At 37.6% G+C, this 23,424-nt stretch overlaps 1 protein-coding gene across 1 annotated transcript in view; it reads right to left on the bottom strand.

Moving 5' to 3' along the window:
- KCTD8 (potassium channel tetramerization domain containing 8) overlaps positions 1-16,467 on the bottom strand; it is a 290,621-nt gene extending 274,154 nt beyond the window's left edge. Inside the window, exon 1 of the mRNA XM_037829706.1 lies at positions 15,060-16,467. Coding sequence (XP_037685634.1) covers positions 15,060-16,008 — 949 coding nt within the window. The 5' untranslated portion in view covers positions 16,009-16,467. The remainder of the gene's footprint in view (positions 1-15,059) is intronic.
- Positions 16,468-23,424: the final 6,957 nt, after the last annotated feature.

Consider the following 23,424-nt stretch of genomic DNA (forward strand, 5'->3'; position numbering starts at 1 on the left):
TACATGTCATGGGTTTCCCAGAAGGAGAAGAAAAGGGAAAAGGGGCAGGAGCAATAATAGAGGAAATTATCAATGAAAATTTCCCATCTCTTATGAAAGACATAAAATTACAGATCTAAGAAGCACAGCGTACCCCAAACAGAATAGATCTGAATAGGCCTATGCCAAGATACCTAATAATCAGATTACCAAACTTCAAAGACAAAGAGAGAATCCTGAAAGCAGCAAGAGAAAAGCTATCATTCACATACAAAGGAAGCTTGATAAGACTACATGCAGATTTCTAAGCAAAAACCATGGAGCAAGAAAGAAGTGGTGTGACATATTTAAGATACTGAAAGAGAAAAACCACCAACCAAGAATCCTATATCTGGCAAAACTGTCCTTCAAATATGAGGGAGAGCTTAAAATATTCTCTGACAAACAGACAGTGACAGAGTTTGTGAACAAGATCCCTGCTCTACAGGAAATACTAAAGGGAGCACTACTAAGACACATAGGAAAAGACAGGGGTGAAAGGTTTGGAACACAATTTTGGGTGATGGTAGCACAGCAATGTAAGCACACTAAACAAAGATCACTATGAGTATGGTTGAAAGAGGAAGATTAGGAGCATTTGGGACACCACAAGAAAAGAGGGAAGATAAATACTGGGACTGTATAACTCAGCAAAATCTAGAATGCTCAACAATTATGATAAAATGTACAAATATGTTTCTTCATGAGGGAGAACAAATGAATGTCAACCTTCCAAGGTGTTAAAAATAAGGAGGTATTGGGGTAAAAATATAATCAATGCAAGCTAGAGACTATAATTAACAGAAACATTGCATTATGCTTTCTTTATTGTAACAAAGGCAATATACCAAAGCCAAATGCATATAAGAGGGGGACTTCAGGGAGGGGTATGGGACTCTTGGCATTGGTGATGTTGTCTGACTATTCTACTTTTGTTTAATGCTGTCTTCCCTTTTGTTGCTTCCTAGCTGTCATGTTTGTTTTTGTTGTTGTTTTAGTTTGTTTTTTCTCTTTCTTTTTCTTTTGTCTCTCTACCTTCTTTGACTCTTCCTCCTACGTTGTGGAAGAAATGGAGATGTCTTTATATAGATAGTGGTGATGGTGCTGAATACATAAATACGTGACTATACAGGAAACCACTGATTATTTACTTGGGATGGAATGTATGGTTTGTGAACAAAACAGTCTTAAAAAAAAATGGGTTGATGAAGAAACCTTGAGGGCCCTATATTGAGCGAAATAAGTCAGACACATAAGGACAAATATTGCAGGGTCTCACTGATATGAACTAATTATAATATGTAAACTCATAGACATGAAATATAAGTTACCAGGGTATAGAACGAGGCTAAAAAATGGGGAGTGGTTGCTTATTATGAGCAGAACGTCCAATTAGGTTGAACTTAAATGTCTGGAAATGGACAGAGATGATGGTAGCACATTGTTAGAATAACTGACAGTGCTGAAAGGTGCATGAATGTGGTAGAAAGGGGAAGCTCAGAGTCACATATGTCACCAGAAGGAAAGTTGGAGGTTAAAAAATGGGAATGTATGGAACAGTGAACCTTGCAGTGGGCAATGTCCGTGATTAACTGTACAAATATTAGAAATCTCTTTCATGAACAAGAACAAATGTATGACACAATAACTAGAAGTTAATAATAGAGGGGCATATAGGGAAAAATATATACCTATTGCAAACTATATACTACAGTTAGTATTTTTACATTCTTTCATCAACAGTAACAAATGTACTATACCAATACTATGAGTCAACAATGGAGAGGGGGTGTTTCGGGGTATGGAAGGGTTTGAGTTTTCTCTTTTTGTTTTTTTTTTCTGGAGTAATGAACATGTTCTAAAAATTGAAAAAAAAAAAAAAACTGGTGATGGATGTACAGCTGTATGATGGTACCAGGGGCAACTGATTGTACACTTTGGATCTTTGGATAACTGAATGGTATGTGAACAATCTCAGTTTAAAAAAAAAAAGAATCTAATGGAACTTGCCTCTTGGGTTTTGGACTTGCTGGGACCTGTGATCCCTTTTTTTCTTCCAACTACTTCCTTCTAATATTGAAATATCTATCCTGTGCCTGGCCCACCATTGAATTTTAAAGCAGATTACTTGTTTTCTTGATTTCATGGGTTCACAGATGGAGAGGAATTTTGCCCCAGGATGGACCACGCCCATGACTGATTCAGATGAGATTTGGGATTTAGAGTTGTTACTGAAATGGATTAAGGCTTTTGGAATGTTGGGACAGGATTAATGTATTTTGTATGTGGGAAGAACATATCTTTTTTGAGTCCAGATGGTGAACTGTCATGGGCTGAATCAAGTTCCCCACAGAGACATACTCTATTCCTAATTCCTGATCCTGTGAATGTGAACACATTTGTAAACAGGATCTTTAAAAATGTAATAAGTTAAGGTGAGGACAAACTGAATCAAAGTGGGCCTTAATCAAATATGAATGAAGTCCTTAGAAGCAGAGGAAATTCAGACACAGTAGGAGACAGGAAAGAGATGGCCAGATAATGGAGTCAAGACTGAATTATGAATTGCCAGCAAGCCACCACCAGAACACTATAGACTTCAGAAAAACATGATTCTGCTGACACCTTTATTTTGAACTTCTAGCCTCCAAAACTGAGATAAGTTCCTATTACATAAGCCACCCAATCTATAGTATTTGTTACAGCAACCCTGGCAAACTGAGGCAATATTTTTTAATGTTTATTGAATGCATTGGGGGCAAATAATTATATAGCAATATATTAATTTATAGGTGACTATTCCACAAGGAATCATACAATGTACGGCATATCGCCCAAAGATGGGGGAGGGGCCGATGAGACTTTGACTCTCTCCCCTTAATGGAGTAGGTTAGCAAATATTCATTTTCATGAGGAGCAGTTTCATCATGTTATGCAGGAGCATGTTGATGATGCTACAACAGTGGCTGAAATTCTAATAGGGTAGATTGTGGCCAAAAAGACTGTAGCAGATCCTCTTGATCAGCTCACTCAAAATCTTCATAATACCATTCTAAATTACAGAGACTGGAGAACTAAAAACTACATTTTCATCATTAGATTAGAGAAATGAAATTTAAATTTAAAAAAATGAAATATCACTATAACAATTTTTGTAAAAATTAAAAAACTAAATTTTAGCAAGTATTAGCAAGTAAGTGATGGTAACGGATTCTTTATACACTGTTGGGTGTAGACTGGTACACACATTTGAAAAGTAACCTGACAGTACTTAATGAAATGAAATACATGAAAACCCAGTGACCCAGCAATTCCCCTTCTAGATGTATATTTCAAAGAATACTCATGAAGGTCCCAGTGGATTTGGCCATGATCAGTTGGAGGCAACCTGCCAATCAATGGGAAAGAGGTTAGTTTGGTAAAATACACACTAGGGAGTAATATGCAGCAGTTAGAAACAACCAATTAGTTCAAATGGACAAATGATGAATGAATCTTTAAAAACAAAAAAGGTGCTTAATGAGAAAGATAAACAGATATATGTAAATTAAAAATATAAGCAACACTATACAGAACACACATTTTGCAAGAACACATACACAAGAGGATGTTGACTATGGGAGATAATGTGGTGGAGATTAAACAGATTAAATTTTTAAAATAAGAAATAGGTTTGCAGAAACCAATGATGATAACGTGTCATGAGGAATTTTTATTGTGTTTTTCAAGCTGCATTTCCTAGATCATCTCATGGCTAGGGTTCCATATGTGAATCCAGCTTACACAACCAGACATCGTGTGACCTGAGATCAATGGGGATATAGAACGTGTGCTGATGATCTTATTTGACCAGTATAGATCATGCATGCTGATGATCTTACTTGACCAGCATGGATCATGCAGAGGTGGTGCAGCTAGACTCTACAACTACATGGCAGCTTCCTGATTCTGAACTCCAGATCTATGGCAGGACAGCATCTCCCTGGGCAGCTCTACGCTATGGTGTGACTGGGAAGCATTCCTAGAAGCTCAGCCCACCCAGGCAATCTGTGAGCTATCTATTATACTTAATAAATACTTTTTGGCCTAAGTTAGCTAGAGTGCAATCAGCTCTCTGCAACTAAAACACCAGAAAAATAAATGGGGTTTGAAACCCAGGGCCTTCTCAATTTTTTCTTAGAATAATGATTACAAGATAGAGTTGAAGCTACTGCATACAATTTAGCTAACAAAAATTATAGCCATTAGTTCCTAGACTCTGGTGATTGCACTAAACTGTGGAGGAAATTTGTCATCCTTTTTTTTTTTTTTTTAGTTTTAACAAATATTGGGTATTACTGAGATTCAGAGCATGAATGCTAAGTACTAAAGTATAATTACTATAAATACGCCTTGATGGTGGAAGCTATAAAACAGACTGCTTCAAATAACTAAGTTTATTTTACAATTCAAACATGCTAACATAGGAAGTAAAAATTGAAATATTTTAATGGTTAGTGCATGCTTTAGAAATACATCAGTATAGCGGAAGAAATGCAAATGATTATACAGAACTAGAGCAACTTCATTGCTAGACTTCCTAGCATATTTATTCTTGGTTCCATGTACCAACAACACTAACAACTGCACATCTTCTTGTTTCAAAGCAAATACTTATCACTTTACCAGGGTCTACCAGCATACTAAATCAACCCAACCCAGATCCACCTGAATGAAATGAAAAGAAACACCTCATAATCATTTCAAATTCACTTTTATATAGCATTTATCAAAGGTAACCAGAAGAAATCTTCATTTTAACTTAACTTGAGGATTTTTCCTGGGGAACAGACAAATTACAATAAATACGACAAAATTTGATAAATTTCTCAGGAATGGAGTCAGGGATAATACAGAGAACATGAAGGTTATCACTTCCAAAATGATAAGTTTATCTCTAAATAGGCAATTTTTAGCAACAGGCCAAGATCAATAATAATATCACATTTTCTAACACAACTTGGTCATTATTCAACCATGATTCAGAGGGCAACTGTTTTATATCGCCAGCACTGGACATGGAATCATACTGATGCTCATATATGTGGGCAAATGTATATACACACACAAATGCACACAAACACATACACACACAATCAGGCCTAGATTCTCATGGTCAGAAGTTGGTAAGAGAAATTACAGTGTTGGGCCATGAGCAGATTCACCATGCAGAGGCTTGCAAGTGGTATACAGCACATCGACAGGGCATACCATTCACCTAACATGTGCACTCTACAGCCAAACAGTTCACAACATGTACATCTAAATGTCATGGCCCTGATCACGAAAGGCAGAAAATGTGTCCAATATCACTCATTACTATATCCTCAGCATTTAACAGATTACTTAAGTATATAATAACAGTTAATGAGTGCATGAATAAATATAAATCCTCTAAGAGATATGATATAGTAGCTTAAAATTAATCTAACCTGGATTTCTCTCTGTATGGTAGTTTTATATTTGTGAATTTAAAAAAATAATTAAATGAGATAGTGCATGAAAAGGTTTCACCCTCAACAAATGTTTTATTAATAGCAAAAAACTCAATACGTTCCCTGTAAGAAATAATAGTCTGACACATTAAAGAACAAATATTCTACTTTTATTCAGCACAGAGTACTTGGCACTTATCACTTATGACATTCCATGAAGGTAAGATGAAAAAGAAGATTAATTTCTCTCATATTCTACATGAAGAACTTAAGTGCAGAAAGGTAAAAAAGCACAAAATAAAATAAATCTAAATACTGATGAAGGTTAAGACTCTAGTCCAAGGACTTTTACCTCCAAATCCATTTCTATTTTTATTCCCAGGATCAATATTACAAGGACTCATTCTAAAAATCACCATATAGATTACATCAAGGATTTGGGACTACCATGCCTGCTTACTCCCATCACTCAGTCTAAAATTACTACTAGAGAAACTTTTCCTTATCAAAAGCAAAAGTCATTTTGGAGTTATATGCATAAATCCCTAATTGCTCACTACCTGCAAAGAGATACGTTAGATGCAGCCTCCACCAAGTGGAAGAGGTCAGAAGAGTAGAGAATTACCTCCAAATGATAGCCAAAATCCGCTTTACATCTTACCGTCTTCTTCAAACACCTGGACTTTCAGCAACTAGAAAACCTATTTTCAAAATGTGCCAGAGCAATTTCAATAGAAACTGACCGAGCAAAAAGCTAACCTAATTTTGCTAAAATTTTAGAGCTATATATTTGAATACAAAAACTAACCTGAAATTTTTGGCCAAATACCCAAACTCTGGGCAATGTTTGAGCCCACTTAGCTCTCCGTTAGTTTGTTCTCTTGCATAAAACTGCTGAAAATCAAAGGTGAAAGCCCTTGTCAGAAATATAAATATAGAGTCTAATTAAGAGGTGCTTTGCCCCAGGGTTTCTGAGACAATGTCTTTCAAATACCTGTTATTCTTCTGTCAAAAGTGACCAGTGACCAGCACTAGACCTGGAAGAGGGCAAGTTTTTCTCTTCTTTCCCTAAGCAATGACGAACCAATTATAACAAACTTATTTTAATACGCTGCAGTTTATTTCAATTGATTTTCTATGTAATAGCTCTGATAATTAAACATTTCACTAATCATAACAGGACCTTTTCAGAGTAGTTTTGACTACTATTGCTTTTGGTCTCCTCAAAAAAAAGAAGAAATTTGGTACTGAAAGTTAATAATAGAAATAAAATTAGCCATGTATTTTGAGAACTTTATACTAATAAATGACGAGCTAACATTTATTGGGCATTTACTTGGTGCCTTATACTCTTCTAAGTGTTTTATACGGATTACTTCATTATAATCCTCACAACAAACCTATTGCTATCTTCACTTTCCTTTTAGAACAGAGATTAAATTATTTCCCCAAGATCTCAATGTTAGATCCAGAATTTGGCAAGGAATCTGGTTAAAAAACTATTAATTCACGATGTTCAAGGATTTGTTTCCTAGGCATCAGGGTCAAGAGATTTTGGTATTATTTGTCTTACCACAGTATGGCTCTCCCTATTCTCCCTGTACCAGAAATTAGATAACATGTCCAATTATACAAAATTAAGAAAAAGAGCAATATATTGTGAAGCTCATCTATCCTCAGAGAATTTATCATTGTAACTGGTAAAAGAACTGGAGAAAACACAACAGAGGGTATAAACAACTCATTATTATGGTGACCTGAAGTCAACACTATATATTTCTTTATCACATTCTTTTGTTGTATTTAGGTCACTTTTCCCCTACATAAGTGGGGTTTAACATGAGCATGATTAGAATACAGTATAAATAACATTCTAAGTTTAACAGGTGAACAAATATTGAACTAACAAGCAACCTAACAGTTATGATGAAGATGTGTACTATTATTGCCATCAAAGTTGACTTATTTTTCTTACCTGTTTAACTTGACACAAAATTTTACTGATACTGTAATACTGATTATTAAACAGTTATACCTATTAAGTGTATTTTATGGTAGATTCTAAAACCTAAGAAGAGTAGGGATTGCAACATAGAGTTGACTGGATCCTCCTCACCTTTGCAAATACCTAACAGCATAGCCAGATTGTTCCTGAACTTATGTTACACCACAAAAGGACTTGACCACATATGGAGGCAGCAGTCACTCCACATTCTAAGATTTTTTAAAAGACAAGCACTCAACATGATAGTTGGGAATATCCTGGGGCAGAGGGCATTGCTCGACATCTTTCATTTACTAAAAAAAGCAACATCTCTTACACTTTCCATCCCACCAATCATTTAAATATATATAGCTTTGTGTTTGTGTGTATGTATGCTCACAACTCTTAGCACTTTTTTCTAACATTGTTTTAATCTCTCCCATTTTTTAGTTAATATTTTACTTCTTATTTTCATTCTTTGTAAGTGCCTGTGTAATAACTTCTCGTGTCATTGCCCCTGCCTCGTGCTAAAGAACCCCTCTATAACATAATTCAGAATTACAAAAATGTTACTGTGATCACCTTAAATGCAAGGTCTTTGTCATAACCATATGTGTGCCTCTGCAGACTAATCATTGCTCAACACCTGAAATTTGAACTGAAGTAAAACTAAATCCCAAATTCAGTAACTACCTTAATGGAAGCTCCAACAACTATGGTTCATTCATTAATTCACACTTTTCTTCAAAAGCCAAATATTTATTGAATGCTTAATAAAGTGTTAGTAGCCACTGCATTGGGGGCTGAGAACACAAAACAGAGACTCAGCTTCAACTCTCCAGAAGAAAGTAATCTACTGCAGAGACAGACATGAAAACAGATAATTACATACTGTAGGAAATGCAATAAGGGAACTATAGCTAGTGTATTATGAAAAGATAGAGGACTACAGAGCTAAATGTAGGATTCTACAGCAAGTAACTCACACAGTATTATATCGCCATGATACCAAAGGTACACTAAAGAAGGGAGAAGTAAATAAACTTATAAATAGTACAAACCAAGCACAGACTATATATTATATTTTTATTTTTAAAAAACCCAAATACAACTAACCTTGTACATTGATTAGGTTTCATGAAATGTTTCCTCACAGAAACTGATTATGAAAAGTATATGGATGATACACACAGGACACCTATATTCAGGGCAGGAGCTGGAGGTTCATCATTACATTTAAAACTTAAAAAGTAGTTAATACCAACCTGTTGGAGTGACTTGCAATCTTGTGAGTAAATTTATTCTAATCTTTAGATAAGTCCTTGCAAAACCTCTGGTATTATAGTCTCTCACTACAAAAAGAATGTACTCGATTAGAAAAGTCACCAGGATATCTTACAGGTTTAGGGTTGCTAAGTGCTAAGAGTTCCTCCAAATACCCTGAAGTTAATTCAAGAGAGACTTTTAAAACTATATCTGTAATTAAATATAGATTTAATGTTAATCCAAAACTCTACTTTCCAAGTATTTCAAATACTTCACACAGCCCTCCACAATACTTTAATCCTTCAAAAATTCTAAAAGCCAATTCCAATACTCAGCAGGTATTTGATACCTTTTTGAACAGCATTATACCAAGTATATAATTTAATGGTATTAATCAATATTTAGGACAAGTAAACAACCATATGTACTTAAACAAAATCAATTTCAGCTAAAATAGCCTCTTTATTTTGCCACCTCCTAAGAAAGGACTTATAAAATGTATGTGAGTTACAAAAGATAAAAGCTAATTTGTTATACAAGAGAAGTATAGCTACTTTGGCATTGTTTAAATTTAAGCTAGTTTATCAAAATAGTGCTAAATGGAATCTAATGTGTTTTTTTCATCTCTTACATTTAAAAATACTCATGAATAAGGTAGCCTTAATGAATAAAAATTAACAATTTCAGCAAGTAATGACATAAAACACATGTATACTGTGTTCATGTGGAAATCAAACATGGATTAAGATATATTAGGTTCAATAACAGAGTCCACACCACTTTTTTTGTTTGTAGATCCAAGTACTCAGTAGATGGTGAAATATATTTGTCAAAGTGACTGCATGAAATGCATTATTTTTGAATGTTTAGAAGTAAGGCTTTGGAGTAACAGCTATTCAAATTCTCAGTCACATATCAGCCCTGTGACCATGCAATGCACCTAGCTCTCTAAATGGTAGCTTCCTAATTGAAATATTAAAGAACTAATGCCAAGTTCACAGGACGTTATGAAAACTAAACAAAGTAATTTACATAAAACATCTCAAAATTAGGCACATGCTAAATGTTCTGTATTTTGGAAAGATCAACTTTTTCTAGGTTTACAAGGAAAATATTCAACATCAATATTTATAAGATTCTGTATGGCAAAAGATATGTATTATACTTTTATTATCTAAGATGTCAATAAAAATTTTAATGACATGGAAAAATATCATTAAATGTATAAAATGTATAAAACAAAACAAAGCAAAAACAGATTACACACAAATTGTCTACATATCATGACCATAACTTTTAAAAAATATGTTTGTAGAAAATATTCATCAACATATGAATAGAAAAAAAGACTAGAAGAAAATGAATCAAGATTTTATTATCAGTTATTGGTGGTGATTTATTTTCTTATTTTCATTTTTTAGACCTCCTAAATCTGCATGTATTACTCTTTTAATAAAAAGGGTTACTTTAAAATGACAAATGGATAGTAATTTTCATATTTTAGTAATGCCAGCCAATAATTTATGACAATAGACAGATAATAATTTCACACTTATTTCTCTTTTTCCACACAGAAAGGATACTATCTTTTAAACACACACACACAAATTGTGAGTTCTCCTAACCACAAGAGACAAAGAACTTTGCCAAAGAAGCTTGAAGTGTCATTCAGTCTTTGGGCATCATTATCTGCATAAAGATTGATCCACTGAGAGCTGTAGAAAAGGTGGTGGCGAAGGCTAAAACCAAAGCACTATAAAAAAGATCAATTTTAGAGACAATGAAATACCAGGCTTTATAAAAGTTTGATGCCCTTAAAGAGCACAGCCTCCAAACTTTTGCACTCCTAGGTTTTTGTAATGTTCTGCCTGCTTTATTACTGGAACTATTTGCATGAAATCAGAATCTTGCTGTTTTAAAAAGTTATCTATCTATTCTTTTTGCTTATTTGCTATTCAGCCATGTGGTTGTAGAAACTGTCTCACTATAATTATGAAAATGACTAGTAGGTCTTCACTAGGAAAAGAATTATCTTTAAAAAAATGATTAAAATTTCTTTTGCATAAAACAGTATTTCACAGTAAAATTAGAAGTATTTTTAGTAGAAAAAAATATACAGTTTTAAAGGAATGCAGCTAAATAGACTAATTTTTGAAAGATGTTTCTTAGCTCTTAATGCTACAGGCATACTGACACAGAAGTGAATAGCTATTTGAATGTTTTCAACTCAACCAGCTTTCTTCAACCCAACAGTGACATAAATCAGAATGAATTTGAAAAAGTGGATAAAAATATCCATTAACACAAATTAGTTTTCATAGCCCAGCTCAGTAATAGCCTTAATTCCTAGATCTGGCACTCTCATATATCACAACAACAAAAAAAGGATATACCAAACTTAGAACAATACCAAGTACTACAGAAATATTTGACCTTTACACCATATATTGCTAAACCAACCTGTGAAGCTCAAAACACAAAGCACTACAAGAGAAGAGCAATAAATCAGCACCACCTTTTCTGCAAACTCACTGGTTATGAGAAATAGAGGAAATATATAATGCTAATTTCAACTATGGTGGTCTTTGCATCACATTCCAAGCATGTAACTATCTATTGTCTTTGCAATATATTACCAAAATAAAAGTGCGTTTTTCTTCTTTTAGATACTTCTAAAAACAGACATAGCTACAATTACCAGACATCTCAAAAAATAGAAAGTACAATAAATCACTGTTTTTCCCAAGAAAGAACACTCCATCTTCAGTATTAGAAGAGTAATATGGAATTTAATAGTACTGATATGTATTGCAGTGTACTAAAAATACACAATAAATAATGAGTTAAGACTGGAAATAGATAGCAAAGTGCCCACGTAGCCAAATGAAACTGGTATTAAAAGTTTAATAGCCTGTATTCTAAGCCTTGAGTATTAGAATCCAATGACTTGGATACAAGCACTTAAGGAGATGTGAATCTAGCTCAGTATTTGTCAGAAAATAATACCAAAGTTTTCAAGTCCCAGTGCACAGTGCTGAAACACTTCTTGGCTCTAAATCAGAAAGGAGTTTTGTCAGAGTCAATCCAGAAAACTCAACTGCAGTATAACTGGCAAGCCTAGGTGATTTGAACTTGGCCTGAAAAATTAAAGTTCCAGGGAAGAAGTTATTTATTTAATTGGTTGTTTCAAGCTGCTGACAGTTCTATCATTTAATTTCAAAATAATTTTCCAGTTTATTTTGCAATTAAATTAACTATAATAATACAAAATGAAATTAAAATTTAATACTGAAAAGAATAATAAAACCTGTAATATATTATTTTTAATAGTAACAGCTAACATTTGTTGAGCTCTTTTTATGGGATCAGGCATTGGTCTAAGCACTTTACATGTATTCTCAAACCCCATAAGATTGGTACCATGATCACCCTCATTATTCAGGTGAAGAAACAGACACAAAACTAATAAATAATTTAACCAAGATCATGCATTTGATATCTACAAATCCAGTGCCTGGGATTACTGAACTACTACTCTCTTCCCCTTCATAACTGAAACTCGGAGGTGTGAAGGGAGTCGATGTTCAATTGAATCAACTACAATTCTGCTGTTTTAAGGACAGTTTCAAACTACTAAATTCACATGTAACCTGAATGTTAAAAGGTGTTTAAATGACTGATACATGTTATACACAAAATAAATATTTTTTGAAAGAACCGAGTGTCAAAAGGGGGAAAAGACATATTAAGGCCCTCTTCTGAACCTGAAACCAAGTGGACAAATAAACTCACCCAATAATTTTCTTTTTATGAGTAACATTGATAATCTTTTAAAAGAGAGTCTTTGCCAAACAAGATAATTACACTCTGTACAGTTACACATCATACCTAAACGGAACAGAACTGAAGTACAAAACTTTTACAGTTTATTTCATTCACTAAATATAAAACGTATTTCATTCAAAATAATTTGTGAAAATGATATGCTACAAGCTGTACAAAACATTATATAAATACATGTATATTAGTATTCAAGATAAATTTTATATACCAAATGAAAAACGGCAACTATATTTGGTTGGTCGATTACTGTATTACCACTTCGAAAACAATATTTAATCTGGAATTGTATATTTTCCCCTATAATTAGGATAACCAATGAAGAAAACTCAACTCTGGATTGCCTCCTTAGATTTCTGGAACTTTTATGAATGAATCCTCAGAGCTCATTAGTCATGTGAGTAAGTGCTTATTCATAACATGAATATTTTATTTTGCTTAACACTTCTCTTAGCTCCATAAGTGAAACAGATCCTAAATTCCAAATTGCTCTCAAATTACTGTATCAGTTAATTAGACTGTGTCCAATTTTAATATATTTTAAGGGCATTTTTTCCCTTATTTAGGGACAAACTGTATTACCCCTTCATAACCAAAGTAATGAATATTTTCAAGTTCACAGCTTCTCAGGGGAAAACAAAGAACCAAAACAAAGACTTCCAAAATGCAAAACCTTAACACTGCAGAGCACCCATGCTTATATTTTCTCTAACAAAAAGTACTAACCATAAGAAAGGCTAAAGTTCATGTCACCTCATCTTCTGAAACTCTTGGCAATTTATCTATGTTGAAGTAACCTAAATAATCAAAATCAAAAAGTTTTTGATAGAAGTCCCATTGATAAAAGATAAAATGTAAAGAATAGTGCTAAAATATTTTAATTATGTAATATATATCGAAAAGATCCCAATTTTATGGAAAACATAAAATATTTTCTTCCTTTGTGTGGCTTTATAGCCCATCAATCTTTTTAATGTGTAATAATACTTTGCTATAATTAAAACAGATTCATAACTATCACTTCAGTGAGCACTTCCTTTTCTTTTCTGTTGAAATGGTTCCCTCACCAACCCCAGCACTGTTCCTTCTTTAATCACTCTACCTCCAGAGTTACCAGAATATACAAACGCTGAGCCACCTTCCAATCAAGCTTGCACCTATGCAAGAAGAGACCCTTTCCACTTCTCCAGTGTAAAGTGAATTGCAAAAAACTGTCCAAGCTCCCAAATAGTGAATGAATTACCAAATAAATACAATTAAACCTGGTCTATTTCCATCACAGGCATTCAATTCTACTCTCCCTCACACTACAGGCAAGTTTTAAGCTTCTTCTGTCTGTCAAAGGAAAAACGTCTGCCAAGTGATTTTCCTGCTGCCATCCCAGCTGGCTTTTCATTAGTTCAAATCACTCTCTGGTCTGGTCCTTGCCCTCCTCACTTTACACACTCCAGTGAGAACTGTGCCCGCCGTCGCTCCCCCGCCCTGCCCCGCCTCCAGTCTCAGTGCAGATCGCGATTGTGGTATTGGCCGAGTTCTTGTACTACAGAGTAGCCTCCCGAAGCGTCCTGCAAAAGATGCTTTCCCCTAGTGCCCTACCTCCTTTCCTGATTTCAGATGATCACTGTATCTATTCCCTCCGGGAAAAGGACTCATCACCCACTCTCGCACGCGTATTGCCCAAGAATACCCCCCCCCACACACACACACACCACGCTCCTTCCTAATCTTCAACCCCGACAGCAGCACCCAGACATCCAATATCTCTAGTTCCTTCCACCCTTTCCTGTCCAAAATACCGTGCAGTTCTACTGGCGATGATTAATTGACGCGGAAGAAATCTGGGGTTTCGCATATTCTAACGCTGGACGGAGATATCCCTACCCCACCCCCGCAGCCGCTTTCACCACCCCATTCCCCCTAACTGGCTCTGCCAGCATAGTGGTCACCGCTCCCCTGCCCCCTCCCAAATCCACTCCTAATTGGAATCTTCTGCGCGCGACGGGCACCAACAGGAGGTAATTCTGGCAGTGTGCGACGATGCGTCGCTGCCAACCTGTCTTCTGGAGGGACACCACTGAGACTCACATAAGTTTACCCCCGGGAGTCCTGCGGAAGCGGGGAGAAGGGAGGGCCTGTCCCCGCGTCTTCTCCCCGACCTAGTTGGAGGACAGCCGAGAGCAACCTGGAGCTGGGCGGAGGCGAGAGGGCAGTATCAATAAAGTTAAGAAAGAGGACTGCGCAGAAACAGTGCTGCTGATCAAGAAAAGAGGGGTCCGGAGGGAGGTTGGGAGGTCGGAAGAGGGGAAAGAGTAGATCGTGTCTGCTGCCCCAGGGAAACCAGCAGGAGAGCCTCAGCCACTTAACATTGAACTAGCTCCCCTCCCCCGACGCCGGAGGCTCCTGCAGGTTCGCCGAGGCGCAAAATAGAAGCGGGATCGCGAACCGATTGGGCGTACCAGGAAATGCTGCGAACTTACGGAAGAAGATGTACTCAGTGTAGCTGCTCCAGATCTTGTCATCGCGGTACTGGTTGACGAAGGCGGCGGTGCCCGAGGAATTACACGCCACCATGTGGAAGCCGGCCTCGGACAGGCGGTCGAACGCCTGCTCCAAGTAGGTGAACTTGAGGTAGAAACGGGACGTGTACTTCTCCGGCGGCCGGTCGGGGTCGCGGCTCTCATTGAGAGTGTCACCGAAGACCTCCTTGGCCAGCACGATGCGCCCGCACACCATGATGCGCGCCACGCGTCGGAACTTGGCGTCCGCCTGGTTGTCGCGCACCGTGGTGTAAGAGCCGCGGTAGCCCAGTGTGAGGAAGCCCGAGCGCTTGTCCGGCGCGCCGCCGCTGTGCGCTCCCGGGCCCGAGGGCGCGGCGGCCGCCGCCCCGCGCAGTAACAACGCATCACTACTGCCCTGCGAGACGTTGTCCTCCAAGTCGCTCTGGCAGCCCTCGTCGTTGAGCGAGTTCTGCTTGGTGACCTTGGGCGACAGCAGCTTGACCAGGTCGGTGAGCTGGAAGTACTCAGCCTCGCGCAGGAGCCGCTCCTTCTCAGGGAAGTGCTCGGGCAGCGCGAGCTGTTTGTCCCGCAGATAATCCAGCACGTACCTGAAAAGGAATCCGTCCCGGTCGATGAAGAAACGCGCCCGGCTGTCCCTGGGCAGCTCGCCTCGGCGCCGGGCGCCGCTCCGGGGGCTAGAAGGCGAGAACATGCTGGCCAGAGTGCTGTCCGGGACGCTGAGCAGCGTCGAGTGCTTGGTCACATAGACCTGTCCGCCCACGTTCAGCTCCACCACCTCAGGAAAGGGCGAGGACGCTCCGGGCCGCGGGGCGGCGGCTGCCGACGCACCGGGCGAGCTGGACGAGGAGACCATCTCGCTAATGGGCAGGATGGTGCTGCCGCCACTGCCTGTGTCCTTCAGAGCCATGATCCCCCCACCCCCCCGCCGCCGGCCCAGTGACCCGGGAGAGCAGCACTTTCTCGTTCTCGGAGCCCGCGCTCGGCAGTCCTCGCGACCCCCGGCCCTCCGCGTGCGTGTCGGCGCCTTGCGCCCTTCAGCTGGGCAACCGGTTCCTCCGGCCGGAGTAACCACGCTCAGGGTTCGGGGCAGCGGCGGTGTTGGCGGCACCAGGGATCCATCGGTGTAGCCGCGCGCGGGAGAACAGCTCGGCAGGCGCGGTGGCGGCGGTGGAGGGCGCGAGGAGGAGCGGCTGCTCCTTTGGGGAGACAGCAAGGAAGTGTGAGAGAGACTTGCACGGGGCGCTTAGGCTGCTGCCCAGCTCTCCGCGGAGAGGGCTGAAGGAGGGGCCGGAGTCAGGAAAACTCGCCGCCCCAGCAGCTTGCGAGCGCGCTGGGAGCCCGAGCGCGGACGGCGGCGCTAACTGCTCCGCGCAGCCCGGGAGGAGGCACTGACGTCAAGCCCCGGACTGGGACCCAAGTCACAGCTGTCATTTAAAGAGATACGCGCCAGCCGCTGGCTGCAAGTCTCCAACGCTAGGGGGCGGGACCGAGAGCCGAGCCCCGAGGGGGTGCTACTTGGCTGCGAGCTCCAGAAGCCGGCAGGGGACCACTGAAAACAAACGGGAAAACAGGACAGCATCCTGTACATCCATTTTATTCCCTCCCTTCCTCCTTTCTTTTTTTTCTTCCCTTCCCTCTCACGCCATCTTCTCAGGAGTAAAACTAGTTTGGGGTTTTTGTGTGGTTTTTTTTGTTTATTTGTTTTGTTTTGTTTGTTTGTTTGCTCACGCTCGCATTAAAGTGGAAGGGGGAGAATAGGATTTGATTGTAACAGTTACCAGCCTCCTAACCTGAAATCATTGCAAATGTTGGCATAAGAGCAGTGATTGCAAAAAGACTAAGGGGGTGAATGGCTTGTAGTGATTTTATGGTACTTTTTGAAGTGAAGGCGAAAAGCCGGAATCTGTTACAGAGTTCATTATTGCATAGTTAACTGGCTGCACTACGTATAGTTGAAGAATTTTGAAAACTCTGAAATGTGATTTCATTTAACAAAACCATTATAGGACCGTATGTAACTTGACCATTCTTTCATATTTGCAGTATTTGACTCTTAGTAGATGGTTAATAAATGTTTAGCGGAGGGACGGAGGGGCGGGGGTGGGGGGGGAGAACGGGAGAAAGAAACTTACTCTATTTGTTACTTTTCTCCAAACCTGATTAGTCCCTTATTATCTCTCCATTTCTCTTTCAACTCCATAGGGCAAGAAAATATAAATATAAAATATAAAGTAGCTTTTATTTTATTAGTCTTCTAATCCCAAAAGTCAGATAACAAATGAAAATTATATAAATTTAAGCTAGCCTTAATTTCTATTTGTACATGTCATATGTACAACAATCTGCAAGATCAGCATTAATTGTGATGAGTGAAGATGGAAATGCATATAAGAATTCTCTCTCCTACTGTGGCAGAATCTAAAATACTGTCCACCCTGGGGCATCCTCTTGTGTTCAGAAACAAAAAGAATCATTGATTTATAAAGTTCAAAAATAAAAAGAGTACATTGTAACACAAAGTATGTTGGCCTCAAAAATTATCTTAATTTTTAGATGAATTTTATCCATTATCAGTGAAAATAATATACAAATTTTTAATGTATGTTTGTTTTTTTTAAAATCTTGAATGCCTATTTAGGTTTACTACTCCTTAAACTCACAAAAAAAGGTACTGGATTTGAGATAACATTAAATATAACCCCAAATTCTTATAAATGATTAATGCATTATTCTTTGGAGCATTACAAAGTATATGTAATTTGTTGATCCTTATAAACCACACCCACAAAAAAAAATGTTATACCAATTTTGTAGTTATATTACCCCAGAAAGAGAATGCCTAATGGACCAATGAAAGAGTACAATGTATTTGCCAAAAGATTAAGACTTAAAACTGAGTTTAGGGTATATATCTTCATGCAATCCTCTTACTCAAACTTATTGACTTCCTCCACATGTATATACTGATGGATCAAATTAAGATGTAAAATTGATTTTGCCTACTTCATTAAAAAAACTAAAATCAACATTAAAATAACAGGAAAAAAATACCCTACAATTCTTTTGAAGAATAAGAAAGCATTTGGGCTTTAAAATAATAGTTCCTGCAAAATGAATTAATAGGAGCTTTATAACCTTCATAGATGAAAAAAATAATAATGCCTCAAACCACTACTAATGAAGCCAATTTATCGTAAGGTAAATGTCCCTAATGATAAGTACAGTGCAGAGCAAAGAATTGTAATGAAATGTGTATAAATATGCATAGGTATCTAAGAATATGAAGTCTTCAATATCATCAGGTTGAAATCTATTTTATTTTTTAATTACATAAAATATGCTTCTAATAAAAATTGGTCTAAAATTTAGACTCTAAATGAATTATCTTTGAAACTCAATAATAAACTACATTGTGTGATATATTGCTCTTTTGAAAAATTCATTCAACATTGATTGAGCATTTCTCCTTACTCAGTCTCTTCTCTCCCCACAGACTTTGACTCTCATCTACCCTCCACCCCCAACTCTACCATCCAGCCAAATTCCAGACTGAACAAATGAAAGGTCCAGAATGTCTTTACCTGTTTTCTTTCTGTTAGAAATGCCTTTCCGCTTCCACCAGCTGACTCATCCATTTCTCCTTCCTACTTACCTCTTCCCTCAGGTCTATCGTCCCTTGATTTACCAAGTTAAGAACCCCCTAAGGTGTTCCCAAAGGACCCATTGCTTACACATGGGTGGGGTTGATCACAATGATGTGTAATTGTCTCCCACCAGACTATAAATAGGATATACAACCAAATGCACCTTCTGTCCCCAGCAGCCAGCAGCACTGTGCCTACACCATAAAGTGTAGTCAGTTTCTACTTGCTGAATGTTTATTGCATAAATATGTCCTCATATCATGAAAGGATGACAAAGTATCAACTGGGTGCTAGACACTAAGCAATGAGATTACAGAGATGAATAAGATTCAGTCTTTGTTAAAATCAAGAAAAGTGAGAACAGAATTTGATCAAAATAAACTCACATTTAAAGGAGAAGGTGAAGCAAGACATAGATTCTATTGAAGCAATCATTTTGGTGAATTGGGCAATCAACACCAAATACCATAATCATTGCCATCTTGTTCTAAGTTGCAGACACTATTAATATTCCCTAGACCAATGTAATTTCAAAGAAAGGTCCTTCAAGATCTTCTATTGCTGTGCAAAGACAAGGCATAGAAACGACACTAGATCAGCTCATATTCTAAGCACACTTTAAAATAACAGTCAAACCTGTATGTCTCTTAAAGCACAGCCAATAAATAAAACAAAAAGAAGTCCAGAATATAATAAACATATTTTTAAAGTAAAAATAACAAATATTTCTTTACTAGGCTGAGAGCTACTTAAAGGCAGGAACTGTATCTTCCTTTATAGATGATGAAGAACACAGTAGGTAGCAAAGGGATTAGAGTCTGTTAGAACTGGGTGAACATCTAACTTTGTGCCTTACTGGCTTTGTGAGTTAACCAAGTTACTTAACCCCTATGAACTTCAGTTTCCTCCTGAGAACAAGGGAAATAATAGAGACCACAGACTCTTCACTGCAGTGATGCTTCCAATTTCAGAGACGTCCCTGTTTGCTGGAGTTCACCATATTTATGTCTGTTTCACACCATCATTCTGAGAGATGGAAGCAGAGCCACATCATAACTAGATAGATTCAAGATTCAGAAACAAGTAACTGATTCTAGCAGCTCTACCTAGCTGCCTTCCATTTGCCTCTACCCTAGGGCAAGAGGTAGCAGGCCCCCACCACCATCAAAACTCCCACACCATCCCCAGCATGACCTTTCCTATCTATAGCCTCTCTTCTGGCACACTGTTATCCTAGATTTTATTGATTTAATTTACCTAGTTCCTGTTCAGTCTTTTGACTATAGTCAAATTCCCCATTTTTTGCCTGCCTGTGTCCAAGGTCAACTGCCCTTCCAATTTTGAGAAGCCCATCTAGTAGCAGTTTATCTTTTTCAAGGTGATTGAAAGTTTCACCAAAAACCCTCAAGTATCCCATGTAATTCTAAGTGAAAAGCTTGATATTCTTTCCAGTATCTGGAGCTTTGTACTTTTCAGACCAGTGCTCTCCAACAAAATATAATATGAACCACTTATCTAATTCTAAATTTTCTAGTAGCCACATTAAAAACAGTAAAAACAAGTGAAATTAATTAATAATATAGTTTATTTAGCCCCATATATCCAAAATACTACCATTTCAAAGTGTCATCAGTATGAAAATGTAGCAAAGACATATTTTTTTGTTTTCTCCATATGAGGTCTTCAAAATATGTACAGATTTTACACTTACAACACATCTCAATTGGGAACAGCCATACGCCATGTGTTCAGTATCCAGATATAGCTAGTGGTCATCATATTGTACAGTACAGCTCTACAGTATTTGCAACTCTAAAACAGGTACTTCTTTTGAGGATTAGGTAAAATAACATGTCTTTTAAAGTGTTCTATTATGAAACTGTAATGAGAGGAGGCTAGAATTCAATGCCTCAGTAGTTATTTAACACATAGAATGGGACTATGAAGCATTTCTTTAGCCAAAAAGAAGGAAAGCTCTAAAGAGAAGAAAAAAATGCACTTAATCTCAGTGGAAGAATTTAAGTTTCCTTTACCCCCCCATCAGACCCCCTATAAAGGTGAAATTTCAGAGGCTTTTCTACAAACATAGCCCTCATGAAAAGCAGGCTAGGCCAGGGGTTATATTGTGGGCCTAGGGACTCCTGTAAGTATTTACTGCCCAAGAAAACACAGCAGAACCAGCACTGCTAGGAACAAGACTGAAGATGGGTGGATGGACCATCTACAAATTCAACAATTACAATAGAATCTGGGGAATTTGGAAAAGAGAGTTTAAAATCTAGCTCATCCCTCAAAAATATCATCTATCAATTTTGAGAAGTCAATGATGCAATGGGATAAAAAATATTTGCAAATTAGGTATTTAGGAAACTTGAACTGCATGTGCTTCATGCATACACTATATGGCATATTCCAATAATTTAAATCTTTTAATATAACATGAGTTCTTGTTCTATATCATAAGTTTTACAAAAACACTGTTACAGGTTAGGGGTCACCTGGTTAAACTCTATGAAATTAAATACACAAAAAGTCATCAACATTTGTACAAATTATGATTCAATATATCTGAATATCTAATATGATGCCTGGATCATGGAAAGTGAGCAACCAGTGTTTGTAGAAGGAAATCATTTATAAGCCATTTTCACATTAACATATGATGTATGGTCATGTTTTCAGAGGTGGCTATTTATTACATCATGTGAATTTGTATGTATATGTGTGTTTAGCAACAAGTCTAGTATCTCATCTTCCCCAGCTAGCTACCTTCCTGAAATATTTCTTAACTCCCTGGGCCAGTTTGGATGTGTTATGTCCCCCAAAATGCCACGTGCTTTAATGCAATCTGGGGGCAGATGTATTAGTGTTGATTAGGTTGGAATCATTTGATTGAGTGTTTCCATGGAAATGTGACTCAAACAACTGTGAGTGAACTGTTTGATTGGATTATTTCCATGGAGATATGAACCCTGCCCATTCAGCGTGGGTCTTGATTTAATCACTGGATTCCTATAAAAGAGCTCACAAACAGATGAACCTCAGAGCAACTGAGAGTGACGGTTTGGAGAGCAGCTAAGAGAGACATTTTGGAGACGGCCGTTGAAAGCAGCCTTTGCTGTTGCTAGCCCAGTGTTTGCTCCGGAGAAGCTAAGAGAGGACAAAACACCCAAGAGCAACATTTTGAAGAAAGCACAGGAGTTGAGAGAGGAGCTGGAACACAACCAGGGATCAGCAGATGCCAGCCACATGCCTTCCCAGCTAACAGAGGTTTCCTGGATGCTATTGGCCTTCCCTCGGTGAAGGTATATTCATGTTGGTGCCTTAATGTGGACATTTTCATATTCTTCACACTGTAAGTTTGTAACCAAATAAACCCCCATTATAAAACCCAATCCCTTTCTGGTATTTTGCATAACAGCTGCATTAGCAAACTGGAACACTCCCCAAAGCAAAGCTTGGGAATGGGGCAACATAATTTATGTGCTTAGGACATTCTGCATAACAATTTCAGTTAGGCTGAACAGTGGTGATAATGTTATGATCCCAGATCACAAAAAGAACATATACCAGGAGCCTAAACCTGGTGAAATAAAGTGTATAATGTAAATTTTATAAATTTTATGCTGCAAACTTCTTCATTATTGGAAGAAGATTCTACAATAAAAGGCAGGGTTGAAAATGTGAATTGTTGATAATGAATCAGCTTCCCTAGGAAATGCCCTCATATTATAAACTTTCATTTAATTTATTATCTTGGCCAGAGACTATCAACTGGTGAATTTGACTGTATCATGAAAATCCTAACCATAGTAGGAATTCAATAATTTCCTGTACTTTTTAACTTCTTGTCCTTTACCTACTAGGTTTGTCAAGATTATTTATATAATGACTATAAAGCACTTCATGTTCCTCAAAGGAATTTACTATGGAAATAAATATGGTTATTATAAATATTATTTTCTCATGATGCTTATCCTCAATGGGAGCACAGAGTTACTTGGATTTATGATATTTGTCCTCAGTCTAGGGTTTGTGATTAATAAAATGATCAGTAAATATCTTAAATCTAAAAAGATGTAACTAAAAATTTAAAATAACTATCTCTAAGCAATCTATTAGCAAAAACTTAAAATGTAGAGCATGGATGGGAATACTGATAGCTTGATATAATAAAATATGAAACATATTTGTGTATAAGTCAAATTGCTTCTCCTGTCATTGGAATTCTGTAAAGGATTGCTGAACATAAGAAGGGGTTAATTGAACCTAATTTGAACTTAAGAATATATTTACCTGTCGAGCCCTTATAACCACCTTATTCAGCCCCCCAAAGTGTGGACTATTTCCACGTTGTGCTTTGAACATGCTGCCATTCAGAGCAGCTCCTGAATCCATTCAGAGAAGCTCCTGATTTCAGGGCAACATAACTCAACTTCCCCACCCTGTAGGTAAGCCCTATAATAAAAGTTCATGTCTCAAATATATATATATATATTTATTTGCCTAATTGATATGGCTGACTGAACCATATGAAATTGCCACTCTTGTAGTTCAAAAAATGTCACAAGTTGGCAATTTCATATGGCTAATCTAAGAGTTTCTAGTCAGCGACAAGGACAATAAATCAAATGCTATATTACTAAATGTCTAAATATTTAGAAATCTTTATCATAACT

Source organism: Choloepus didactylus, chromosome 3, assembly GCF_015220235.1.
Source record: "Choloepus didactylus isolate mChoDid1 chromosome 3, mChoDid1.pri, whole genome shotgun sequence".
NCBI lineage: Eukaryota > Metazoa > Chordata > Mammalia > Pilosa > Megalonychidae > Choloepus > Choloepus didactylus.